At 35.3% G+C, this 22,060-nt stretch overlaps 2 protein-coding genes and 1 long non-coding RNA gene across 5 annotated transcripts; 2 read left to right on the forward strand and 1 right to left on the reverse strand.

Moving 5' to 3' along the window:
* Positions 1 to 249: 249 nt before the first annotated feature.
* LOC115980385 lies at positions 250 to 2,917 on the forward strand. Its single transcript, XM_031102638.1, has 7 exons — positions 250 to 697; positions 870 to 1,159; positions 1,331 to 1,688; positions 1,788 to 2,225; positions 2,349 to 2,488; positions 2,641 to 2,756; positions 2,854 to 2,917. The coding sequence occupies exons 1-7, from the start codon at positions 250 to 252 to the stop codon at positions 2,915 to 2,917; spliced, it is 1,854 nt and encodes a 617-aa protein (XP_030958498.1).
* A 7,802-nt stretch (positions 2,918 to 10,719) lies between these two features.
* Positions 10,720 to 17,660, forward strand: LOC115979344. Of its 3 annotated transcripts, none has more exons than XR_004089033.1 (2): positions 10,720 to 10,961; positions 11,760 to 12,217. XR_004089033.1 is itself a non-coding variant. In XM_031101364.1 (2 exons), the coding sequence occupies exons 1-2, from the start codon at positions 10,877 to 10,879 to the stop codon at positions 17,468 to 17,470; spliced, it is 342 nt and encodes a 113-aa protein (XP_030957224.1). In that variant the 5' UTR covers positions 10,720 to 10,876; the 3' UTR covers positions 17,471 to 17,660. The 3 variants fall into 3 exon arrangements, 1 of the variants encoding a protein (XP_030957224.1); XR_004089034.1 differs by lacking the exon at positions 11,760 to 12,217 and adding an exon at positions 11,627 to 11,677; XM_031101364.1 differs by lacking the exon at positions 11,760 to 12,217 and adding an exon at positions 17,214 to 17,660.
* Positions 17,661 to 18,234: 574 nt separating this feature from the next.
* On the reverse strand, positions 18,235 to 21,031 carry LOC115979348. The gene is made up of 2 exons (XR_004089037.1): positions 20,887 to 21,031; positions 18,235 to 18,652 (listed from the first exon to the last, which is right to left on the reverse strand). It is a non-coding gene; the product is annotated as an uncharacterized LOC115979348 (long non-coding RNA).
* Positions 21,032 to 22,060: the final 1,029 nt, after the last annotated feature.

Here is a 22,060-nt window from a genome sequence, read left to right on the forward strand (position 1 = left end):
TCCCCGCTCGTTGGTTTCGGAGGAAGCCGGGTATTCCATTTGGGCGCGGTCACATTATCCGTGATGGTAAGAGATTACCCCCAGCAAATCACCAAGGACATAGCATTCCTAGTGGTCAATTGCTCATCTGCCTACAACGCTATCCTCGGACGACCTACGCTCAACTCGTGAAAAGCGGTAACCTCAACTTATCACCTGATGATCAAATTCCCTATCGATTATGGAGTGGGAGAGCTGCGCGGAAGTCAAATGGCCACACGGGAATGCTATGTAGCCATGATGGAGATGGAAGACCAGGTCCAAGCCCTGAACATAGAAGAGCACCGAATGGTGACGGAACCAATAGAGAAACTAGAGGAGATAACCCTTAACAGCTCCAATCCTGACCGAACAACCAAGATCAAAACGCTCGCTAACCCCGCAATCCGTCAAGAACTCATAACTTTCCTGAAGAACAATCAAGACGTGTTTGCCTGGAGTCATGATGACATGCTAGGAGTAGACCCTTCGATCATGGTACACAGGTTGAACGTGTTGTCCTCCTTTTCACCCGTCCGACAGAAGAAGAGAGTGCTTGCTCTAGAAGAAGACCAAGCAATAGCGAAAGAAGTTTGCAAACTACAAGAGGCAAGCTTCATTAGGGAAGTCTACTACCCCGATTGGCTGGCGAACGTAGTAATAGTTAAAAAAGCAAACGGCAAGTGGCGATGTGCGTGGATTTCACCGATCTTAACAAAGCATGTCCTAAGGATAGCTATCCCCTCCCAAAAGTCAACGTCCTAGTAGACTCGACGGCTCAACACCAGCTACTAAGCTTCATGGACGCTTTCTCAGGTTATAACTAGATTTGAATGCACGAAACTGATCAGGAGAAGACTTCATTCGTAACCAGTCAAGGCCTCTTATGCTACAAAGTAATGCCATTCGGACTGAAAAACCGGTCGCAACGTACCAAAGGCTGATGAACAAGATGTTCGTGCAGCAGATTGGGAGAAATGTCCAGGTCTATGTTGGTGACATACTAGTGAAGAGCCGAAGGGAGGAGGATCACCTGGAAGACCTTAGAGAAACATTTGGCACTCTTCGTTCCTATAACATGAAGCTCAATCCAGGGAAGTGCGCCTTCGGCATGACAACTGGAAAATTCCTAGGATTCGTGGTATCTTAAAGGGGGATTGAAGCCAACTCGGACAAGATCCAAGCCATAATGGAGATGGCTCCCCCGAGAAAAGTGAAGGAAGTACAAAGCCTCAACGGCAAGATAGCGGCATTAAATAGATTCGTGTCGAGAGCCACAGACAAGTGCTTGCCCTTCTTTCGCACGTTGAAGAAGTCTTTTGAGTGGACGGCCGAGTGTCAGCGAGCATTCGAGGAGTTAAAAGCCTATCTATCTTCACCACCGTTGCTGAGTCCCTCGCAACTAGGTGAAGAACTCTTCCTCTACCTGGCTATCTCCCCTGCTGTAGTCAGCACAGCCTTAATTAGAGAAGAGGACAGGGTGCAGAAACCCGTATACTACGCCAGCCGGGTGCTCTGCGGTGCCAAAGAAAGATACCCACCTATGGAGAAACTTGCCTTTGCATTAGTCACGGCGGTTTGCAAGCTCAAGCCATACTTTCAAGTCCATACGGTGAACGTCATGACCGACAAGCCCTTACGACGGGCAATGAACAATCCTGAGGCTGCAGGTCAGCTGACGTTGTGGGCTATAGATTTAAGCGAGTTTGATATCAAGTACCACCCACAGACCGCCATCAAAGGATAAATTGTAGCCGACTTCATAACAGAATTTACTTATGACGAGGACAAGGGGACAGAAGAGTCCCCTCAGTGTAGCATATATACTGACGGATCATCCAATAGACAAGCCGGGGGTGCCGGCATCGTACTGCTCTCACCCGAAGGAGACAAGGTTGAATGTATGGTCCGTCTTGACTTCCCAACCACCAACAATGAAGTGGAATACGAAGAATTAGTAGCAGGCCTCGACCTCACCAAAGCTGCAGGAGCCACAAGCGTAGTCATTTACTATGACTCTCAGGTCGTAGCCAATCAAGTGAATGGAGATTATGAATGCAAGGGTGAAAAGATGAAGAGATACCTTGATCAAGTAAGGGCAAGAGTTGACGACCTAGAAGCCAAAATCATCCAAATCCCTAGAGAAGAAAATGAGCACGCCGACCGTCTAGCCAAGACCTCTTCAGCAGAGCATATGATAACCCCTGGTAATGTACTCTCTTTTGTTCAGCTTTTTCCACTAATAGATTTTGGCAACATGTAAGAGATAGGCTCCGAAAGCACCTGGACCACACCGTTAGTTTCATACTTAAAGAATGGGGTATTACCAGACGAGAAGGAGGCAGTAAGAAAACTGAAGGTCCAGGCGGCAAGGTTCGTCTTGATAAAAGACGTCCTGTACAAAAGAGGCTTCTCTCGTCCATATCTGAGATGCGTGGGTACTGAAGAAGCAGACTATGTTATGAGGGAGGTACACGAAGGAATTTGCGGAAACCATTCAGGGTCGAGGTTGTTGGTGCACAAGCTAGTACGAGTTGGGTATTACTGGCCAACCATGCAAAAAGATGTCGAGTCTTTTGTTAAAAGCTGTGACAAATGACAAAGATTCAGCAATATTATCAGGCAACCAACCGAAGAACTGACCCCGATGACGGCCCCATGGCCGTTCGCTCAATGAAGACTAGACATTATGGGAACTTTCCCTACAGCGGTACGACAGCTGAAGTTCCTGGTAGTGGGTATTGACTACTTTACAAAATGGGTAGAAGCAGAAGCTTTGGCCACCATTACGGAGAAAAACATACGAAATTTCATTTGGAGGTGCATCATATGCAGGTTTGGTATTCCTAAAGTCCTAGTCTCGAATAACGGGAGGCAATTCGACAACGACTACTTCTAGGATTTCTGCTTACAACTGGAGATAAAGAACCACTACTCATCCCCTGCCTATCCTCAGGCTAATGGCCAAGTCGAAGTCATGAACCGATCCTTACTTAAGATTATCAAGACTCAGCTCGAGGGGGCAAAGGACATATGGCCTGAAGAATTGCCAAGCATACTATAGGCATACAGGACAACGACAAGGGCCCCCACAGGAGAGACACCATTCCGACTTACGTACGGGAGCGAAGCGGTCATCCCGGCCGAAGTTGGGCTCATGAGTTACAGGGTGCACAACCATGACGAGAACAAGAACGACGAAACAATGCAACTACAACTAGACCTAGTAGACGAGATTAGGACGGCGGCGGAACAAAGGCTCGCTAGATACCAAGACCACATGGCCAAACACTACAACTCTCGGGTCCGACATAGAGACTTCCAAGTTGGAGACCTTGTACTCAGAATGGTCATGGGCGCCATTAGAGACCCTACCTAAGGGAAGCTTGGGCCCAATTGGGAAGGACCTTACCGAGTTACGTCGTGGCAGAGGAAAGGCACTTACCACCTGGAGATGTTAGACGGACAATATTAGCTATTAAAATAAGATACATAACTTGTCAAGATTAGGACGACGGGCTTACTCCTTCGAATCTGTTCCTCGTACTTGACGACTGCTGGCGTTGGTTCTGGTCCATCACAATACCAATGGATGGTCTTAAGCGACACCAATTTCGCCCAAGTCCTTTCCTCCGGCTGGGTCTTTGAGAAAATTTTCTCAAGGAAGGCAAACTCCTTAATATCCACTTGGGGGCATCGTCTAACTGCAAAGGATGAAGGACAGTTAAATTGGTCAACAAAAATAATATATAAAAATAAACAAATTAAGAAATGAGCGGTTACAAATTCTAAATATATTAGGATGGGGTCATACTAGACGGGTGTAATATGTCCCAAGTCGTGTCAACAAGCATATAATCCATGTCTCCTAGATGACACATCCAACTGTCACCCTTTAGAAAGAAGTAACGGCTCTTCCAATCCTTATTTGAGTCCGGCGTGTCATAAATGACCTTCAATAATGGACTCCGAGGAACAAAGCTATATATTCCCCTGGACCTATCAATTTCATCCGGGCGGTAGCAATGAAGGAACTCCCTGACCGTTAGCCTTTTGGCACCGTCGGACATTGCGCCGTACAGGATCTCCATCACTATGAAGACCCTCCAGGCATTGGGAGAGATTTGGTTGACGGATAGTCCCAAGTATTGGAGGAGCTCACGGTGAAGTGAACTCAGTGGAAACCTGAGTTTGGCCTTCAACATTTGCTCGTATACTCCGACACCCTCTACCCCATCATAATAACATCTTTCTGACTTATATGGCAGACGGATGGAAATTCTGTCTGGGATTTGATAGTTATCTCTAAATATTTTGAAGTACTTTTCTTTGATAATAGATGTGAATAATTCACCGTCCACTCTGGTAGCATGACGAACTCCCTGAGCCCGTCAGCACCGACGACGGATCTAACTATCTGTCCCTCACCGTCATCGAAGCCCTCTTCTTGTTCAACCACCTCCGCGTCCTCATATGTTGAGGACGAGGAGGAGGAAGACGGACTCCTATCATCGCCCGGACTCTCTTGTTCTTTGTGACCGGACAGATATACTTCCTCGTAATCCAGCCCGTCACGGACAACTGATTGATTATTGGACGCACTAGACATTTCCTACATGAAACGACAAAAACCTAAAACTTTGACGGAACTATATATTTATGATGAGTGTGTAGAGTTAGGTGGATTAAAACAAAATTGGTCTTTGGAAAAAGAGCACTTACCAAATTTATGAGTGAAAGGAGGAAGTACGACGCTGACGATCGAAGCAACTAGACGGTTCGGTCTCTGACAAGTATGACGGATGCGCTCTGACAAGTGAATTTCAACTGAAAATGGAGAAATGAGAAGGAAGACTCTCTTACTTATAAGGAAGATGCACGGAAGTCGAAGCGACGCTTCGATCCGAGTAAGACCCAATCAAATTATGACGCGTGTCATCATCATTAATGACTAACTTACAGCCTGTCAGTAGTTGGTGTGGTCGACGGTGTCCTCATTTGCACCGTCACCTTAACTGGCATGAATCCGTCAACTTGTTATAGTGGTAACCTCAAATCCTTTGCTTTAATCAACTCCTTGGTCTCATCTCGTCATCAAAAACTATTTGTCACGCCCTTAACTTAGGATCGTCACCCCATGGTTCCTTTGTTCTTGAATGACGGACCTTTGGGGTGAAGGAGGCAACTAAAGAGGATAAAATATGACCTGACGGGCTTGTTGTAATGGGCCTGACATATCTAGTTCTTTGGGTCGATATGGAGCTGGTCCAGCACTCGGTAAAGTCCATCACTGATAGATACAGTAAGGGCCCTTGATCTAAGGTCTCTGTTGCTTACTTTAGAATCACCCTAGAATCTCAAAGTGGAAATCCTAGCACAAGGAGGATTCTAGAAGATATACATACTAAAGGAATATCTCCTCTACAAGGAAAGACCTTGCTCACCATGCTCGGAAATATTCAAGTAGAGTTCTATAAGGAAAAGACTTCCGCACCAAGGAGGAGTAGCCGATCATCTGCTACTATAAAAACCCCAATACCCTCGCAAGTAAAGGTACGCATAATTTACCCTCTCTAGCACTCTAGAGTTGTGAGAATAATTCTAACTTGACCTTCGGAGGGTATTTGGCCGACACCACATTGGTGCTCTCTGAGGTCTTCTATTATTTTGTTGTTGTGCAGGTCTACTTTGAATCGCGAGTGTTGTGAGACTTATTGGTGATATATTCGGCATCATCATTAATAAGTATAAATTATCATTTATTTATCATGTATTAATTATATTAATAAGTATATTAATATATAATTATCGTACATGATTTTTTGTAAATTAAATGATTTATATTTTGATATGTATAAGTTGATAAATCTAATATTTCACATGCATCGTACATGAAATTTTTGATATAAATCACTTAGATTTTTAGATTTAATATAAATATATATAATTTTTCTTCTCCTATAATTTCTAAGTTGATAAAAATCTTAATTTGATTATAATCCAAATTCTTCATTTAACCCATCTAATCTTTATTTTTTAGTGTAGTGTGTTATAATCCAAATTCTTTATCAAATCCATCTAATCTTTTTTCTTTTTTAAATACGTATAGTGTATTATAAAAAAAGTGGCAACTTTTTTTTTTTTTTAGTTACTGCACTGCACGTAAAAAGAAAACATTTATATAAAATAAAAATAAAAAACGACTTTCATTGGGAGGATATTCACACAAGGAGGAATTGCTAATAAATTTGTTATCTACTTTTTTTTTTTCTAATTTATTTTGTTTTAATTTATTTTTTTGGATAAATATCAAATTTTGGGATTAAAAAAAGCTAATAACAACATGATTTTCACAATATAATAGAAAAAAAATTGTAATTAAAGTTAACAACTTGATTTTTATGGTATTTGATATTTGTTTAATTTTGTTTTTTTTTTTATTATTCATTTTTTTTCAGGAAGTTTCCTTGAGATTTCAAAGCACTCGATCAAACAATACTCTTGGTACTGAGTTTTTCTCAAAAAAATTTCTTGAAGTTTATATTTACACATTTTGTTTTGATAGGTGAAATTTGGTGCCTCCTACCTCACTTTCAAAGACAAAAATTCAATTATTATGTAAGATTATCTACTTCATTTTTTAATGTTTAGCAATTTGGATTCTTCATAATTCTTAACTATTACATTGAGATTACCACTTAAATATGCTTTCAATTATTTTTTTAAAATTATTGAATTCAAGGTTTTTCATTTAAATATGCACTTGAGCTTTAATTATGCAAACCCACTTTATATTTTTTTAGGCATCTGCTTTTATATTAGTTGCATAGCTATCTACCATATTCCATTCAATTAATTTTGGACTTATATATGATTTTATTTCTTTATAAAAACATTTTTTTTAGGTGAATTTATTTATAAAAACTTTTTTTTTTTGAGAAACAAACACACACACACACACACACACAAAAGAGAGAGGGAAAGAGATTCTAATACAAAAGCACACCACAATTTCACTCAAAAGTCATGATAACTTTTAAGAGAGGATGAGGCAAGTTATACTACACACAACATACTTTCTTAAACAATGTGGGACAATTACCCATTCTTTTTTTTTTTTAGAAACAAACACACACACATACACACACACACAAGAGAGAGGGAAAGAGATTCTAACACAAAGGCACACCACAATTCCACTCAAAAGTCAAGATAACTTTTAAGGGAGGGTAGAGCAAGTTATATTACACACAACATACTCTCTTAAACAATGTGGGACAATTACCCATTCTTTTTTTTGAGAAACAAACACACACACACAAGGGAGAGGGAAATGGATTCTAACATAAACGCACACCACAACTCCACTCAAAACTTAATCTCACATAATATGCATTCATTATATAACTTAAAGTAAAATGTTACTTTGTTTTAAAAAAAGAAAGTAAAAGATTACTTTATTTTTATTATCAATTTTATTTTATTTAAAATAATTTTTTTCATTAATTTACACATGATTCTTAATTAAGCAGTGCATCGCATGGGCATAATACTAGTGTGATAATTTTTGCCGAGGTTCGAACCCACTAAAAACATCTTAATTTTTAATATTACATATTAAATATTAATTTGTACAAATTATACCAAGAAAGTTCTAGGTATCCTAGTGCCAAGGACATGCACCATGGTTGTCAAAATCGTGATCTGGATTGTAGGATCGCACGATTTTACGATCCCACCTTACCAAAATATTTAGGATCGCACTAGGATCGTAAAAATGGTATGATCATATGTAGGATTGTATGGGATCTTACCAATCCTACCAAAAACATAAATTTTTGGTTTTTTTTTTTTATGGGACAAATTTTTTTTTTTTTTTTTTTTTTATGAAGCTTTAAGGGTTTTTATATTTTATTTTTATGTTGTGATGGTGTGACTTTTTATTTTTTATTTTATAAAATTATGTTAACCTAAGCAAATGTTTTCTAATTTCTAGTTCACTTGTAATTAAAATAAAGGAATGCTTTATCATTTCTAAATGAAGAATTTGATGTTGGCTTTGCTACCTTTTAAGCTGTAATATTGTTAAATTTGTTTGATCAATATACTAATTTGTGTTCTAATATTCCTAAAATGTTTTTTTATATATAATTTTATCAGTTATGCTTGTATTTGTATATTGATTGATTGGTTTTTTTAAGCGTGCTCTTTAATTGTTGATGAGTGGTATAACTTAAATAGTTGAGTATGAAATTGTATCTTGATGCCTTTTACAGCTCTAGCATACAAATATATAATGTCTACATAGATGATGAAATAGATGATGATGATTAGGAATTTAGAACGGTGATTATAAGAACCTTAGAATGTGAATAATTAAATGTTCACTTCACCTTAATATTCATCTTGCTTTTAGATTTCATATTGTAGTTAGCTAGTTTCAATTTGCTAACTTATTTTGGATTTCAAACTTGGAATGTAGAACTTGAAAAATATTTTCCATATGTTTTGATAAATATTTTGGTAATTTGGTTGCTACTTAAACATTTATTGAACTTTTTAGATATATTGGGTCAAAATTTAAATATATTTGTTTTGTTAGTATAGACTTAGCGATGTATGGTATGCAAATTACATCATATAATACAAATCTAAGTATTTTTATGGATGAATTTATAATTTATATGATTATTCAACATATAAAGTCATTATCAATGTATTTTTTGCTTTAAATTTGAAAATATGTAGAATTTTACGATTCACGATCCGATCCTACAATTTACAATCTCAACTACCTTCAACGATCCTACGTAGGATCCCGATTTTGACAACCTTGTTACGTACAGTCCCACCAGTTAGCCCAGGTTCAACCCCATAGTAAGACCTTTTTTATTTTTTCTCTTCTTATTACCAAAACTATGTCATTTTGGGTACTATTCCTATTTTTTAGACATGACAAAATGGGTCAGAATTTTCTAATCCGACCCAATCCGACTCGAAAAAATATCTGACTTGAACTCGATTTTTTTGACTTGAAGCAAAAACGGGTTGACCCGTGACCCGACCCCTTTTTTTTTTTTTGTTAACTCGACTCAACCCGAACCCAAACCATTTTTTTAAAACCTTTTTTCTTTTTTGGGTAAAAAAAATAGTAAAATTAAGATAATATTGGTTTAATTATTTATTGTGAGTTTTAAGAAAACAATTGATATATTTACATAACTGCATGCAAATTAATTGAAAGATAAATGGTTGAGTATTCTATAATGAGTAAGTATTTTTAGATATCAAATAGTAAAGTACATGCCAAGATAATTTGGTTACAGTAGAGTTAAAAGCATAGATTTAAAATTATAGAAATGTGTAAGAAACATTCACAAGTGTGAAAATAGTGAAGCCAAAGTATCAAATTAACATAAATTATGAATGCTTAGACCTATTTTTCTAACAATTTATGTCTAAAATAAATGGCTTTTCAAAATAAATTATGATATTTCCTATAGTGTGTGTTACTTAACAATGATATGATATTCATAAAAGAGACCATGTATAAATAAGTAAGCAATCAAACTTTAATGTATTTCTCAATTGAAATAGAGTACCAACTACAATTAATAATGTAAGGACACGATTCGTAACGAACCGTAACATAGTTGGGTTCGCACGTAAAAAGGCCCAAACAATATCATTTGTAGAGCGTGGGTTTGAAAGGCTAGGCCTTAGTCACCTGGTGGTGGGCTTTTCGTGGTGGTCATGCGTGGTTAAGTTTTCTTCACCCCTGGAACCTTTCTCCTGGAGGTGGGCTGGGAGGCTCTGGTTTTTGGCCCTTCTTCCCAGCCTCCTCCCTAGGTCACTCATTTTTCCTTTTATACTGGCCTGTGTTCGCTGTCCTTCGTCTACGTGTAGGGTCAAATTTTCCAAGACTAATACTTGTCCCATCAACCCATACTCAAAGTCGTTGGGGGTGATGGTAAAAGCCAAAGAATGCGGCTCTGTCAGGTGCAGAGCATTGAATGGCAGTAAGGGCAGCTTTCCCCGGATATTCTAGATTTTCTTTCAAACTTAGTCCTATACCGTTTTTGCCCTTCTCTTCGGTGGGACTTTGGGTTTGCCGAGGACTGAGCGGTCCTCGGCAGTACCTCAAGGCTATCCTATGCTTTACATTATTGGGCTTGGGCCACAGCCCTCTTCGGCTTGGACCTCTGGACTCCCTACGAGTAAACGGGCCTGGTCCATAAACTATTGGGCCCCACAAATAACATATTATAAAATTAATTTTCAAGATTATAAATTTCTTATATGTTTTTACTCTTTATCAAATGAGTTATCCAATAAGTCATTTGTAATTTTGTTTTATATTTTAGAATGTTGATATTATGTAGAAATAAAATGTGTGTATTTGTTTTACTTATTTTTATATTATTTTATTTTAGATAGTAATATTAGGATTTGTATAATTATTAAATTATTGAATAAGTATTAATAAGTTTAATTAAGTTTCTTCTTGATATAAGTGGTGAATTCAAAATAATACATTTTATATCAAGTACTTTGTTGCATAACTCAAATACAAGTTGTTTTCTTTATAAAATTAAAAAAAAAAAAAAAAATTCTTGTGGAAAATACAGATCAACCTAACCCAACTCAATTCGACCTGTAACCCGATTGACTCGAACCCTTATTTAACCCGCTTAAAATAACTCGTTAGACCTGTGACCCGTTAGAGCCGCAGCCGATAAACCCAACCCGTTACGCCCATTTTGCCATGTCTGTACTTTTCAGCATTTAGTCTCTGACTTCAACAGCCGTTCTCCCCTTTCCCTCTCCAGTCATTATCTTCCTCCCCTTTCGATCATCCATGGCCGACCGCACCGACTCCGATTCCCGCCTCCACAACCACCACCACCTCTCCGTCACGCCGCCACCCCAGCAGATCTCCAAAGGTATTGTTTCGTGTTCCAATTCTCCGATGCTTCAAATCTTGTTCGTTTTCGATTCTTTCTTTTGTTGTCTTTTTCTTGAATTTTATGCTACACTAAATGTCACTGCATTGGAAAGATCGGTTTTAATTTTTTTTTTTTTTTTTGGTTGTTACTTACGGGTTTTACTAAGCTGATCGTCTTGTTTGATTTTCGGAAGTTGCAACATTACTGTTTCTGCCAGTGCATTAAGTCCATCTCTACAACTCGTGAAATATATATACGCTTAGCGATGATCTTACTAGAGAGTTGTTATTGAGAAGTATGTGAGTATGTTAAAGTGGGGACTTTTTTGGGGTGGGTTGGACCTTAACTCGTCTAATAATGCAATATGATGGTATACTTATTTGGGGTGTTATATTAATGCAAATAATTTGTGATATAAAGATATTGAGTAGTGGTTATAGTGCTACTTATTTGGGATGTTACATTAAATCAATGGTGAGTTTGATGTGGGTTCATTACCCGATGATGGTTTAATCCTTGAAGTTTTAGTCTCCACAATCATCACATTCTAATGAGCAAGATACTGCCTTTATTAGTTTTTTTATTTCCATGTTAGAACCTTTTTTGGTTAACAAATTTGTGCCAATGCCAAACAGTGGCCCTAAGAAAACTGTGTCTTGCAGTATTGCCGACCTTGAAAGTGAGCCTGGCCTATTTATATATCAAACAAAGAGGTGCTTATATTGTTAAACTTTTTCTCAGAATTGAGATTTATTATATGGCCTATGTGTTGCTTCCATCCAATTTCCTTAACAGAAAAATTCATTCCTTTCGGCGGAAAGTATTTGTGGAGGCTGATGCAATGGCAAGGAAGTACAGGGAAAAGCTACCTTCTGGTTTGCCTCTCATAAATCAGAACTCCCTCCAACCAATGCTTTACCCTTTGAGAATGAGGTAAGAATGAATGCAAATTGGAAGTGGTTCAAATTTGAAAGAGAATATGAACAAGCGTGACCCTTAAGGTTGCCCTGTGACACCATCAAATTAGAAAAAAGGGAGGGCTCAGATCTTGCTATCCTCCCCTAACCCACATACACCCCATAATGAAAAAAAAGTAAATATCTCTCAAATCTCAACAAGGCCATTATACTCTTGAATTCACAAAAATCAAGTTATTTAGCTTGTATTGCACTTAGATCACAAGCCATTGAAAATCTATGGAGACATGAGCATATGTTCTTGCTGTTGACATAGTTTTCCACTTTATTATTCCATACAAATACGTAATATGATGAGTCAAAATATTCTCAGTTGTAGTTGCAAACCTTGTCCTTAGTGTTGTTTTTTGTTTTCCTATGGAAATGATTAGATTCAGTTTCTTCTGATTCAGTTTGTAGCTGTACATAGAAAGCATCGCTCTCCATTGTGTACCCAAACAATGTATGATTTAGTTCTCCGTTGTATACCCAAACAATGTATGATTTATTTCAAGGCCGTTGTTTGACTGGAATTAGGCTGCTACTTACTGTTTGGCATACCAAAAAAAATTCATTTTGATCCTAACTAATTGGGTTGAGTCTATGTTGAATTGAATTTATTATTTGGTATTATTTGCTGTTCAAGACAAATTTTTGTCAAGTCCATTGCCATATATTTTTAGCATATCGAAACAACGGTTTCTTTGTCATTCAACACCATGGAGATGGCAAAGACAGTAGTTTAGTGTCATCTTTTGCATTATCTTCTAAGCAATAAGCCCATAGTTGGCAAAGTGTAGCCTCCCTTTTGTAGAAATAGGCTCCACCTTCAACTCAGAGCAGTACTAGGGGGTATGAATATGATTTCTAACATCAGTCTTATATCTTAATTAAAGCCAAAAGTGCTTTGTTTTGTTTTATTTTTTTTATTCCGTAACTATTAGAAGATGATCTTACTATTGCAAATCTTTAAGGAATTAAACTTTCAAATCAGCAACTATATAACCTATGCCACGAGCCTCCTTCACATATCTCTCTCTCTCTCTCTCTCTCTCTCTCTCTCTCTCTCTCTCTCTCTCTTTTTTGCATGGTAGTGTTGATTTTTGTTTCGTTTGGTTATGCTATAATTTATTAGAGCTTTGTAGACTGTTTTGTTGTATGCAATTTTATTTTATTTTATTTTATTTTTGACTTTGGATAGCTTGTAAAAGGGTTTGGTTAGGGTTTTGGTGGTGTGCTTGTATTTTGTGGTCCCAAAAATTTGGGAAAATTGCTGATAATTATTTTTCTATAATTGATGTGAGATTATTAAAACAGAAAAAGGAGAGAGAAAATCATATTCTCGAAAATTGAAATGCAATACATCTTTTATCTTGTTCGAGAATATGTGTCCTTAAGATATATTTTTATGTATTTATGTGTTTTTTTTTTTAATTTTTTTGTGTTTATATATCCAATATTTTTTGGGTATTAATTCTTAACAAACCTTGTCCTTAGTGTTGTCTTTGTTTTCCTATGGAAATGATTAGATTCAGTTTCTTCTGATTCAGTTTGTAGCTGTACATAGAAAGCATCGTTCTCCATTGTATACCCAAACAATGTATGATTCATTTCAAGGCCGTTGTTTGACTGGAATTAGGCTGCTACTTACTGTTTGGCATACCCAAAAAAAAAATATATATATATATATATATATCATTTTGATCCTAACTAATTGGGTTGAGTCTATGTTGAATTGAATTTATTATTTGGTATTATTTTCTGTTCAAGATAAATTTTAGTCAAGTCCATTGCCATATATTTTTAGCATATCGAAACAACGGTTTCTTTGTCATTCAACACAATGCAGATGGCAAAGACAGTAGTTTAGTGTCATCTTTTGCATTATCTTCTAAGCAATAAGCCCATAGTTGGCAAAGTGTAGCTCCCCCTTTTGTAGAAATAGGCTTCACCTTCAACTCAGAGCAGTACTAGGGGGTATGAATATGATTTCTAACATCAGTCTTATATCTTAATTAAAGCCAAAAGTGTTTTGTTTTGTTTTATTTGTTTTATTCCGTAACTATTAGAAGATGATCTTACTATTGCAAATCTTTAAGGAATTAAACTTTCAAATCAGCAACTATATAACCTATGCCATGAGCCTCCTTCACGTATTTCTCTCTCTCTCTCTCTCTCTCTCTCTCTCTTTTGCATGGTAGTGTTGATTTTTGTTTCATTTGGTTATACTATAATTTATTTGAGCTTTGTAGACTGTTTTGTTGTATGCATTTTTTTTTTTTTTTTGGGACTTTGGATAGCTTGTAAAAGGGTTTGGTTAGGGTTTTGGTGGTGTGCTTGTGTTTTGTGGTCCCAAAAATTTGGGAAAATTGCTGATAATTATTTTTCTATAATTGATGTGAGATTATTAAGATAGAAAAAAGAGAGAGAAAATCATTTTCTAGAAAATTGAAATGCAATACATTTTTTATCTTGTTCGAGAATATGTGTCCTTAGATATATTTTTATGTATTTATGTGTTTTTTTTTTTTTTTTGGTTTATATATCCAATATTTTTTGGGTATTAATTCTTAACCACACATGAATCCTTTTTATTGTAGCCAAGCAAACTAATCAAAGGTCACATGTAATTCCATTAAATTTCATAAAGACTACGAACTTAAGTGTGGAATTATATGTTGGTAGGCTTGTTTTACACTCCTGCATCATCATTAGGCTTTCTTTGGCACCAAAAGGACATGCCATATTTAATGCTTCTTTAGAGTCAGTGGAAGATGCACTTTTTCCTTTCTGTCAATACTTTGTTAATTATGCTTTTGAAATGAAATTATATGGTGGAATTCTTCCATGTACATGTTCATCTTCCAATATAGATACTGTGAGTAAATTGAATGACATACCTTTGCGAAATAAAATTAATTATTCACCTTGTTAACCAAAAAATGAGTTAATCTCTTGATGGAAAGAAAGTGATTATGTGAAACATGTTGTGTGATTGGGTATCTGTATTTACACTCAGATTTTGTGTTTTTCACTGCTTTTGATTCCTGCTGGCTTGGATATTTCCAAGACATGTATCTGCAATTGTTGGTCCTTAAGTGGCTATTTAGATTTTGGATTTTCAAGTAGATAATTTTAACCATGTGGGGCAGAGAAGAGAAATTTGGTATTTTAGATAGACGAAGGAAAAGGCTGATAAATACATATAGGTAAATAGGAGGAGGGGGGCTGGTGAAATTTGAACCCCAGTTCCTAGGCACTACAAGAGGTGCTGGGCCATTGAGAGGAAAAGGCTGATAAATGAACCTACAATTGCAAAAAGTTATTTAATTAGATACATATGGTGGATTGTTCCAGTTGTGTCTTTTTGGGTCCATACCTGGTTAGGTGTTACAACTTGACCCTGAATTTTCCCTATTATTGATAGGGTGATTTTACTACAACACCTAGGAACCATACTCAACTAAGGATGATAGATTAGTTTGGTCACTTATGTAACATTTCTCTCCTATCTTTTCATTATTGTACAATTGAAATAGTAGGAAGTTCCATCTTTTTACAAATTCAAGGGAGTCAGACTAGATTTATTTGGTAACAATATGTTCAATGTACTGATTTACATCTTTATGTTATATTTGTTCATCGTATCATGGTTATAGTGCTATAATTATACAGAGGTGTTATTTGCAAATTTAAGGGTCAATGCCAAAATGAATTGACCAATACTATTTTTAGTTCTTTTGGATTCCATGTTAATCTGTTTGACATTAATATGCTTTGTGAATTGTCCCTATTATTCTTGACTCACTAATAAAGATAATGATGCCTCATCAGTTTTTATGTGTACTAATGGCCTTCCGGCTTAGTGGCATGTCCACCTTTTCGGTGGTTCAATGTTTGGGGTTCAATCTCTAGTAACTTTACCTATAAAAAAAAAGCGTATTTTTGCAAGGCGTTTATATTTTAGAGATTTCAAAATGGCACTTAGGGCAATGCTAGTATTCTTTATCATGAGTTAGCTAATATGGTTGCGCATGCTGTCAATTTTTGTGTTGTTGGTCGTGTTGAAGGTACTTAAGCAGTTTAATTTGCCACCTGATACTCCAATTTTTCTTGTAAAAGGAGATATTGATAGGGTAAGCCGACCTTGGAAGATCCTACCTGCTGGTCACAAAATTGGGACACCAGAGCCATTGTTTAAGGAATTGGTGTAACTCTTCTACTTCTATGATTTGTCTTGTGAATTGTGATGGAAATTTTTTGTTTGGAATTGAGGGCTTTTTGTTTCATTATTAAAATCTGCACAAGGCTTAAAACAAGATGTTGGGAGATAATTTCCTTTAAAGGAAAGTTAGATAGTGTCCTTTCATCTGCACATATTCATTGTTTCCCTTGGATCATTTTGGAACTAAGAGAGGAGTGTTGGAGATAGTGTCACGATTACTCTGTTCATTTATGTCACTGGATTAGTAAAATATATTTGCACCTAACCCTCATCATTTGGTTATGTTTTACTTGGAATCTTCCTTTTGCCATATGGTCAGGAAAAAAAAAAAAAAACTATAGCTGTGTTTTAAAAACTAATATATGATAATAATGGCAAGGATCGATGCTATAAATTTTACTCTAAACATCTTACTTACCAATGTGTCAATATTTGTACACAATACAAAAAATTAAAAATTAAAAGATTTATTTATTATGTTGTTTATATGTTAGACTACATTCAATGTTACACTAATTTATATATATTTTTTAAGATTGTAGCCCAATTGGTTGAGTAAGACTTAGGTATACTACTTAAGTGCTGTTCCTACAAAAATATTGACACATTGGTAAGTAAGATGTTTAGAGTAAAATTATAGCATCGATCCTTACCATTATTATCATATATTAGTCTGTAATTTTAGTAAAATGTGTAATACTTAACATATTCCAAGTAAAATTGGATACATATGAAATTGAAATGCGTGGTGAAAAGGTCAAGGTAAGTGTAGTCAACAATCCTGCTATGGTTTCTGCTAAGATATATAAAGTTAAAATCTTTATTACAAACTTTACAAAGGCATGTTGTTGGAATCGACATTAAGTTTGTCAAAATTTATGGAAATTCATATCTTGCTAAGCTTTTGCTTCTGTGTTGTGGGGCTCGTTGCTTGATCATCCAATTAAGCCGCTTGGACCTTTTTCCTGAAACACTCATGCAGTTTCTATCTGATGAGACTATTTGTTTTCTAGGAAAAGGAATGAGTACCATAATCAATGAGCTAAATGGCAGTCATTTTTTTTCTAGAAGATCAGAAGAAATATATTAAGCGTTGGACAGGTGTTGAAGTTGGCTATATGGCTGCTAAATTTCTGAAGAAAACCAACATTGAAAGGTATGGATTAGTTGAGTTGGCATGTGAAGTTGGTCTGGATATAAAGGAATCCATTCGTGAATGCCCTAACTGGGATGCTGAAGTGTTCTCAGATGAAGAGATCAAGTATGCAATGCACAAGGCCTATACTTCCTATGTCATTGGGAAGAAGCTCTTGGATATGCACTAAGCCTCTAAGCCACTTGGGCAATCCTGTCTATGGGTTTCAAAGCTTTCTATCTTATGTTGGTGTCCACATTAGAGCTATGCTACATAGGATTTGTGTTACTTTGTGATTCGAAATATTTTGAATCTTTGATAAAAATTCTGCTTGTGTTTGGTTTGTGTTGCATGATTTATAATAAATGTATATTCTGCTTCAATCTTCTCTATCTATCCTTGCAGTTATTTTGACTCTGATGCAACACACTGGCCCAAGCTTTACACTTTCCCTGCATTATAACGTCTCCTTATCATATAGCAAAGAGCTTTGTAGCTCTGACACCTGATATCTTCATTGTCATTTGTTTTTATTATATATAAAAATACAATAGTATTTCAAATTTATAGTGTTCTCTCTAGATATAATAATGTTTTTTATCATCTGACCAAAACACCAATTAGTTTTTGGTTTAGACAGGGATTGAATCTCAAATGTCTTATTTGATAATAAAAAACTTTATCAGTTAAGTTAACTAGTCGCTAACCCGTGCGATGCACGGGAAAGCTATTGATAACTTCCCTAATATGAAAAAAAGAAATCAATATCATAGTATAAATTATATACCAAACTAATAAAACCTATCATTTAGAAAGTAATAAAATCTATCACATACAATGAAATATCGTGATAACCAAGAGCTTGAGATCATATTTAGAGATATCGTGATAACCAAAAGCTTGAGATCATATTTAGAAAATATATAATTGATTCAATACAATTAATTACACAAATATAGTTAATTCAATACTCATTCAATCAAATATCTTTCATAAATTACATTAATCATTCTTGATGTCCAAGATGTATCTAAATTCTAACATTGCCAGTAAACAAAGATTCTAGACCTCAATGGGATTGAAAAGGAACCATAATGCCAATTTACACAATTGCTGAAATCATCACTTTCCACTATTGAGAGAGAGGTGGCTATTGTGTTGCATCTCTTAAGAAGAATCTACCTTGTACATTTTTTTTGATATGTAATCGACCCATAACAAAATAGATGTACCACATTCAAAGTATGCACATTTTGGAGAATAAAAGAAAAGGAAAATGAGAAAATGAACCCACCTAAAGTTTTTTGCTCTGCCTCTTGATGTTGACTTTTCCAGCATCATCCAGAATCAAATTTATGTACTCCTCAAAGCCCTGTAAGGAATAAAAATTAGCATTTGAACAAATTTACATGTATTCACTTAAAATCGTGAAAGATGCTAAAAATTAGGTTTATATCAACCTTTTAACCAAAATTCAACATTTTAATGATCTCACATAAATCGGCAATTTTGCCATTGTTAGTTGCAAAATATATCTTTTTTATTTGTGACAAATATGGTGAAATTTTGACAATCAAATTTTACTCAAAGCTAGGATTAGACAACCTCAATCCTACATTGCTCCAAGAAATCGGTAGAATCCTTACCCTAAAATCAAAAAGAACATGCCACAACCATAGATAAGAGGCAGAACAATAAAATTAGTTGTTCACAAAGATTTCAAAGTTCTCAAGATGTAAATTTGACAATATCACCCCTAAACTTGCTTAACATACATAACATATAGCAAAAATACTCATCATAAATGTGATTAAAACACTCAAGCACTAAATTACAACCCTCTCCATGTATATATAGAACTATCCTTAACATTTTATCTTCAAAACATTATAACAGGGAATGCTGCAAAAATTTGGAATGATTTACCTATATATAGCTTAACCATACTTGCTACTCCATATAATTCAAATCAAGACGTTTGATTTTTCCCCTCATCACTCAAACAGATGATCAACTAAAATTTTAAGAATAGCATTACATGCAAAACCCAGAAAAGCCCAACACTAAATAGTACAAAATCAATAATTAAAAGTCTCTAAAAAACATTACCACTATCATGCAATATTTTCTATGCAGTAAAAAATATACCGTATCTAAACAGAAGTTAAAGAGAGACAAAAGCATTAAGAGAACTGAATAAACAACCTTGTATCATTGAGGAACACCAAAATATCTTGCAATGAAAAGCAAGCATACCAAAACCACCACAATGGTGGAAGCTGTGACTTTTGTGTGTACCAGTAAACAACGGTGTCTTGCTATAAAGAGTATAAACTGTCTGTTAGGAGGATATTCTTCTTAGTAATATCAGGCTCACTTACCAATCAACAGCTTTTGAGTGTGACTTTTTCCAAAAAATAAAAGAAGTGATATATAGGGGAAAAAATTTAGAACCCAAAATGGCATTGATTTGAATAGGGAAAAAAAATTCACAAAATCAAAGCTAATCTACAAAAATCTGTAAAACCAAATCAAACACAAAGTCAATAATTTATTTAATGCATTTTTTTTTTAAATTCAGTAATTAAAATAACAGCAAATGACTAACATCAAGATCCTTTTGAAAACCAATTCTAAATAGTTCAAGGCTTCCAAATTTTGAGACTTTCAAGTTTCTTCTAGATTAGATAACTCTTAAGTTGGGCTGATTATTCTCTTTTGGTTGTATTGCCAGGCAAATCTACTGTTCAAACATTACAATGGTTCCAAATTAACCCTTCAATATTCTATCATCAACGTGGAATTCGGCCGGTAGCTTTGAAAAGAATTTGACTTGCAAAGGAAGCTTATAAAGGTCTTAATATCATCCAACAATATTCCCCAACTATCTTTCTTCACTTAGACGCCAATACCAATATTAATAGTTTAATACAAACTTGGAGTCTCCTTCCACAATTCTCGGGTTATAGTAATTCCTTTATTTGTTGGATTACCCAAAGAAGTGATCTAGTCGGCCCAGACTTTATTTGCTTTTTGCTCCAATCCCTCGTTCATCAAACACAATTCTCGGGTTATAGTGTTTTTAATTTTATTTGCTTCTTCCTTTCATGTAATACCTAAGCAGTAAAACAGACGTAATACCCTTTTGTCGAATGTTGATTGCAGATTTTCTAACCAAACCTAACATGTGCAAATCAAATGGCAGAGAACCAAAGTCTGATGAGTCTGATTTATGGATTCAACAACACATCAAACCATAACAAAACCAATTACAACAAAACTTAAATCTCACCATAAAACCATAACAGAAAAAACCAAAAAAAAACCGAAAATTAAACATGCATAACGGAATGAACAACACATATTCATTACAGAGCAAACAAAAAATCAAAATTAAATTGCTGAAAAACCATAACAGAACAAAAGGGCCTAAAACAAAATTGGAACAGAAAATTAGTAATTCCGTAAGACCCAAAACTGTAAGCAACCTTTTTTGTAATTTTCATAATCTATAAAATAGCTTGACTTGACTATGAAAAGAGAGAAACAAAAAATTATATGAAATCAACATGTTCTCCAGAACCAAATAGGATTACGAAAACGTACCAAGCTTTAGAGGCCAAGACTTGAGCCAACAAAGGCTACGAACAGAGAGAGCGAGACTGAGAGAAGAGGAATGCTCTGCGTTTACGCCAAAGAGAAAGGGATGAGGGGGCAGCGTGAAGAGAGGAGAAAACCTGCGTGCTGAGTTTGTGTTTGTGTCATCCGGTTTTGTTTATTTTAAAGATAAGTATCAGGTTTTAACACCAAAAAAAAAAAAAAAAAAAAAAAAAAAAAAAAAAAAAAAAAAAACCGGGTTTTGTTTTGGTGAGAAAAAAGTGTTTTTATTTTTATTTTTTAAATATTGTGCTGACGTGGAAAAATGTGGGAGTTTCAGAGGTTTCGGTTTTATATATATATATATAGATTAGAATATATATAAGGCGTCATTATTAATAAATAAGCTCAAAACCATAACTAGCTAAATTTTGCCTATTTTAGAAACATCAAGTTTAGCTTGATTGGTATTCCGTGATTCTTTCTTTTTCTTGAGGACTACTCTAGCTTATGTCATTATATCTTTGAAAACAAATTTGAACATAAACCCTTTTGAGGTATACTCAAATACAAAACTCTCTCTCTCTAATATTCACTTACAAAATTTTACTGAGTTTACTTGTTACATACTAGGGGATGATAGGTAAGTTATAGAACTATTGGATGCTCACTTATTATTTACTTAATAAAAGCAAATTCACAAGTTTCTTAAGTTACTAATATGTTTTGCTATTATAGGTTTGTTAGAAAGAGATGAGTGGACAAGACAATAGATACCATAACAAATTATAAAGAATCGTCAATTTTTTGTTGGACTATAAAAGAACTCAAATATTTACATATTAGGGTTCTTATATATCTTTTCATACAAAATATTCGTAGTTTTGATGGTAATGAAGTGGGGTTATATAGTTGAAGCATAAAATATTTTGTAAGTAAAAATTTTATATGCAAAACATTTTTAGTAAAACATTTTCAAGTATTTGGTATATTAAATAAAAATTTTCAAGCAAACCATCAAAATCAATGGCTCAACCACCAAAGCCACTAGTGTTGAAAGTTCGGTGATTGGACCACCAAAATAGTTGCTTTGGCAATGGCATAGCCAGTGATCATTGTTGGTGCTAAAGCTAAAAATTTTAGCACCCAAGCTATAGTAAATTTCCAAAAATGATAGCCTATT

The sequence above is a fragment of the Quercus lobata genome, chromosome 3 (genome assembly GCF_001633185.2).
Source record: "Quercus lobata isolate SW786 chromosome 3, ValleyOak3.0 Primary Assembly, whole genome shotgun sequence".
Classification (NCBI taxonomy): Eukaryota; Viridiplantae; Streptophyta; class Magnoliopsida; order Fagales; family Fagaceae; genus Quercus; species Quercus lobata.

Coding starts and splice junctions, on each gene's coding strand:
- LOC115980385 (XM_031102638.1), top strand. CDS start 250: ATGGCCACACGGGAATGCTATGTAGCCATGATGGAGATGGAAGACCAG. Junction 2,226..2,348: donor AGAGCATATGATAACCCCTG/GTAATGTACTCT, acceptor GGGTATTACCAG/ACGAGAAGGAGGCAGTAAGA. Junction 2,757..2,853: donor GCTGAAGTTCCTGGTAGTGG/GTATTGACTACT, acceptor CATCATATGCAG/GTTTGGTATTCCTAAAGTCC.
- LOC115979344 (XM_031101364.1), top strand. CDS start 10,877: ATGGCCGACCGCACCGACTCCGATTCCCGCCTCCACAACCACCACCAC. Junction 10,962..17,213: donor ACCCCAGCAGATCTCCAAAG/GTATTGTTTCGT, acceptor TTTTTTTTCTAG/AAGATCAGAAGAAATATATT.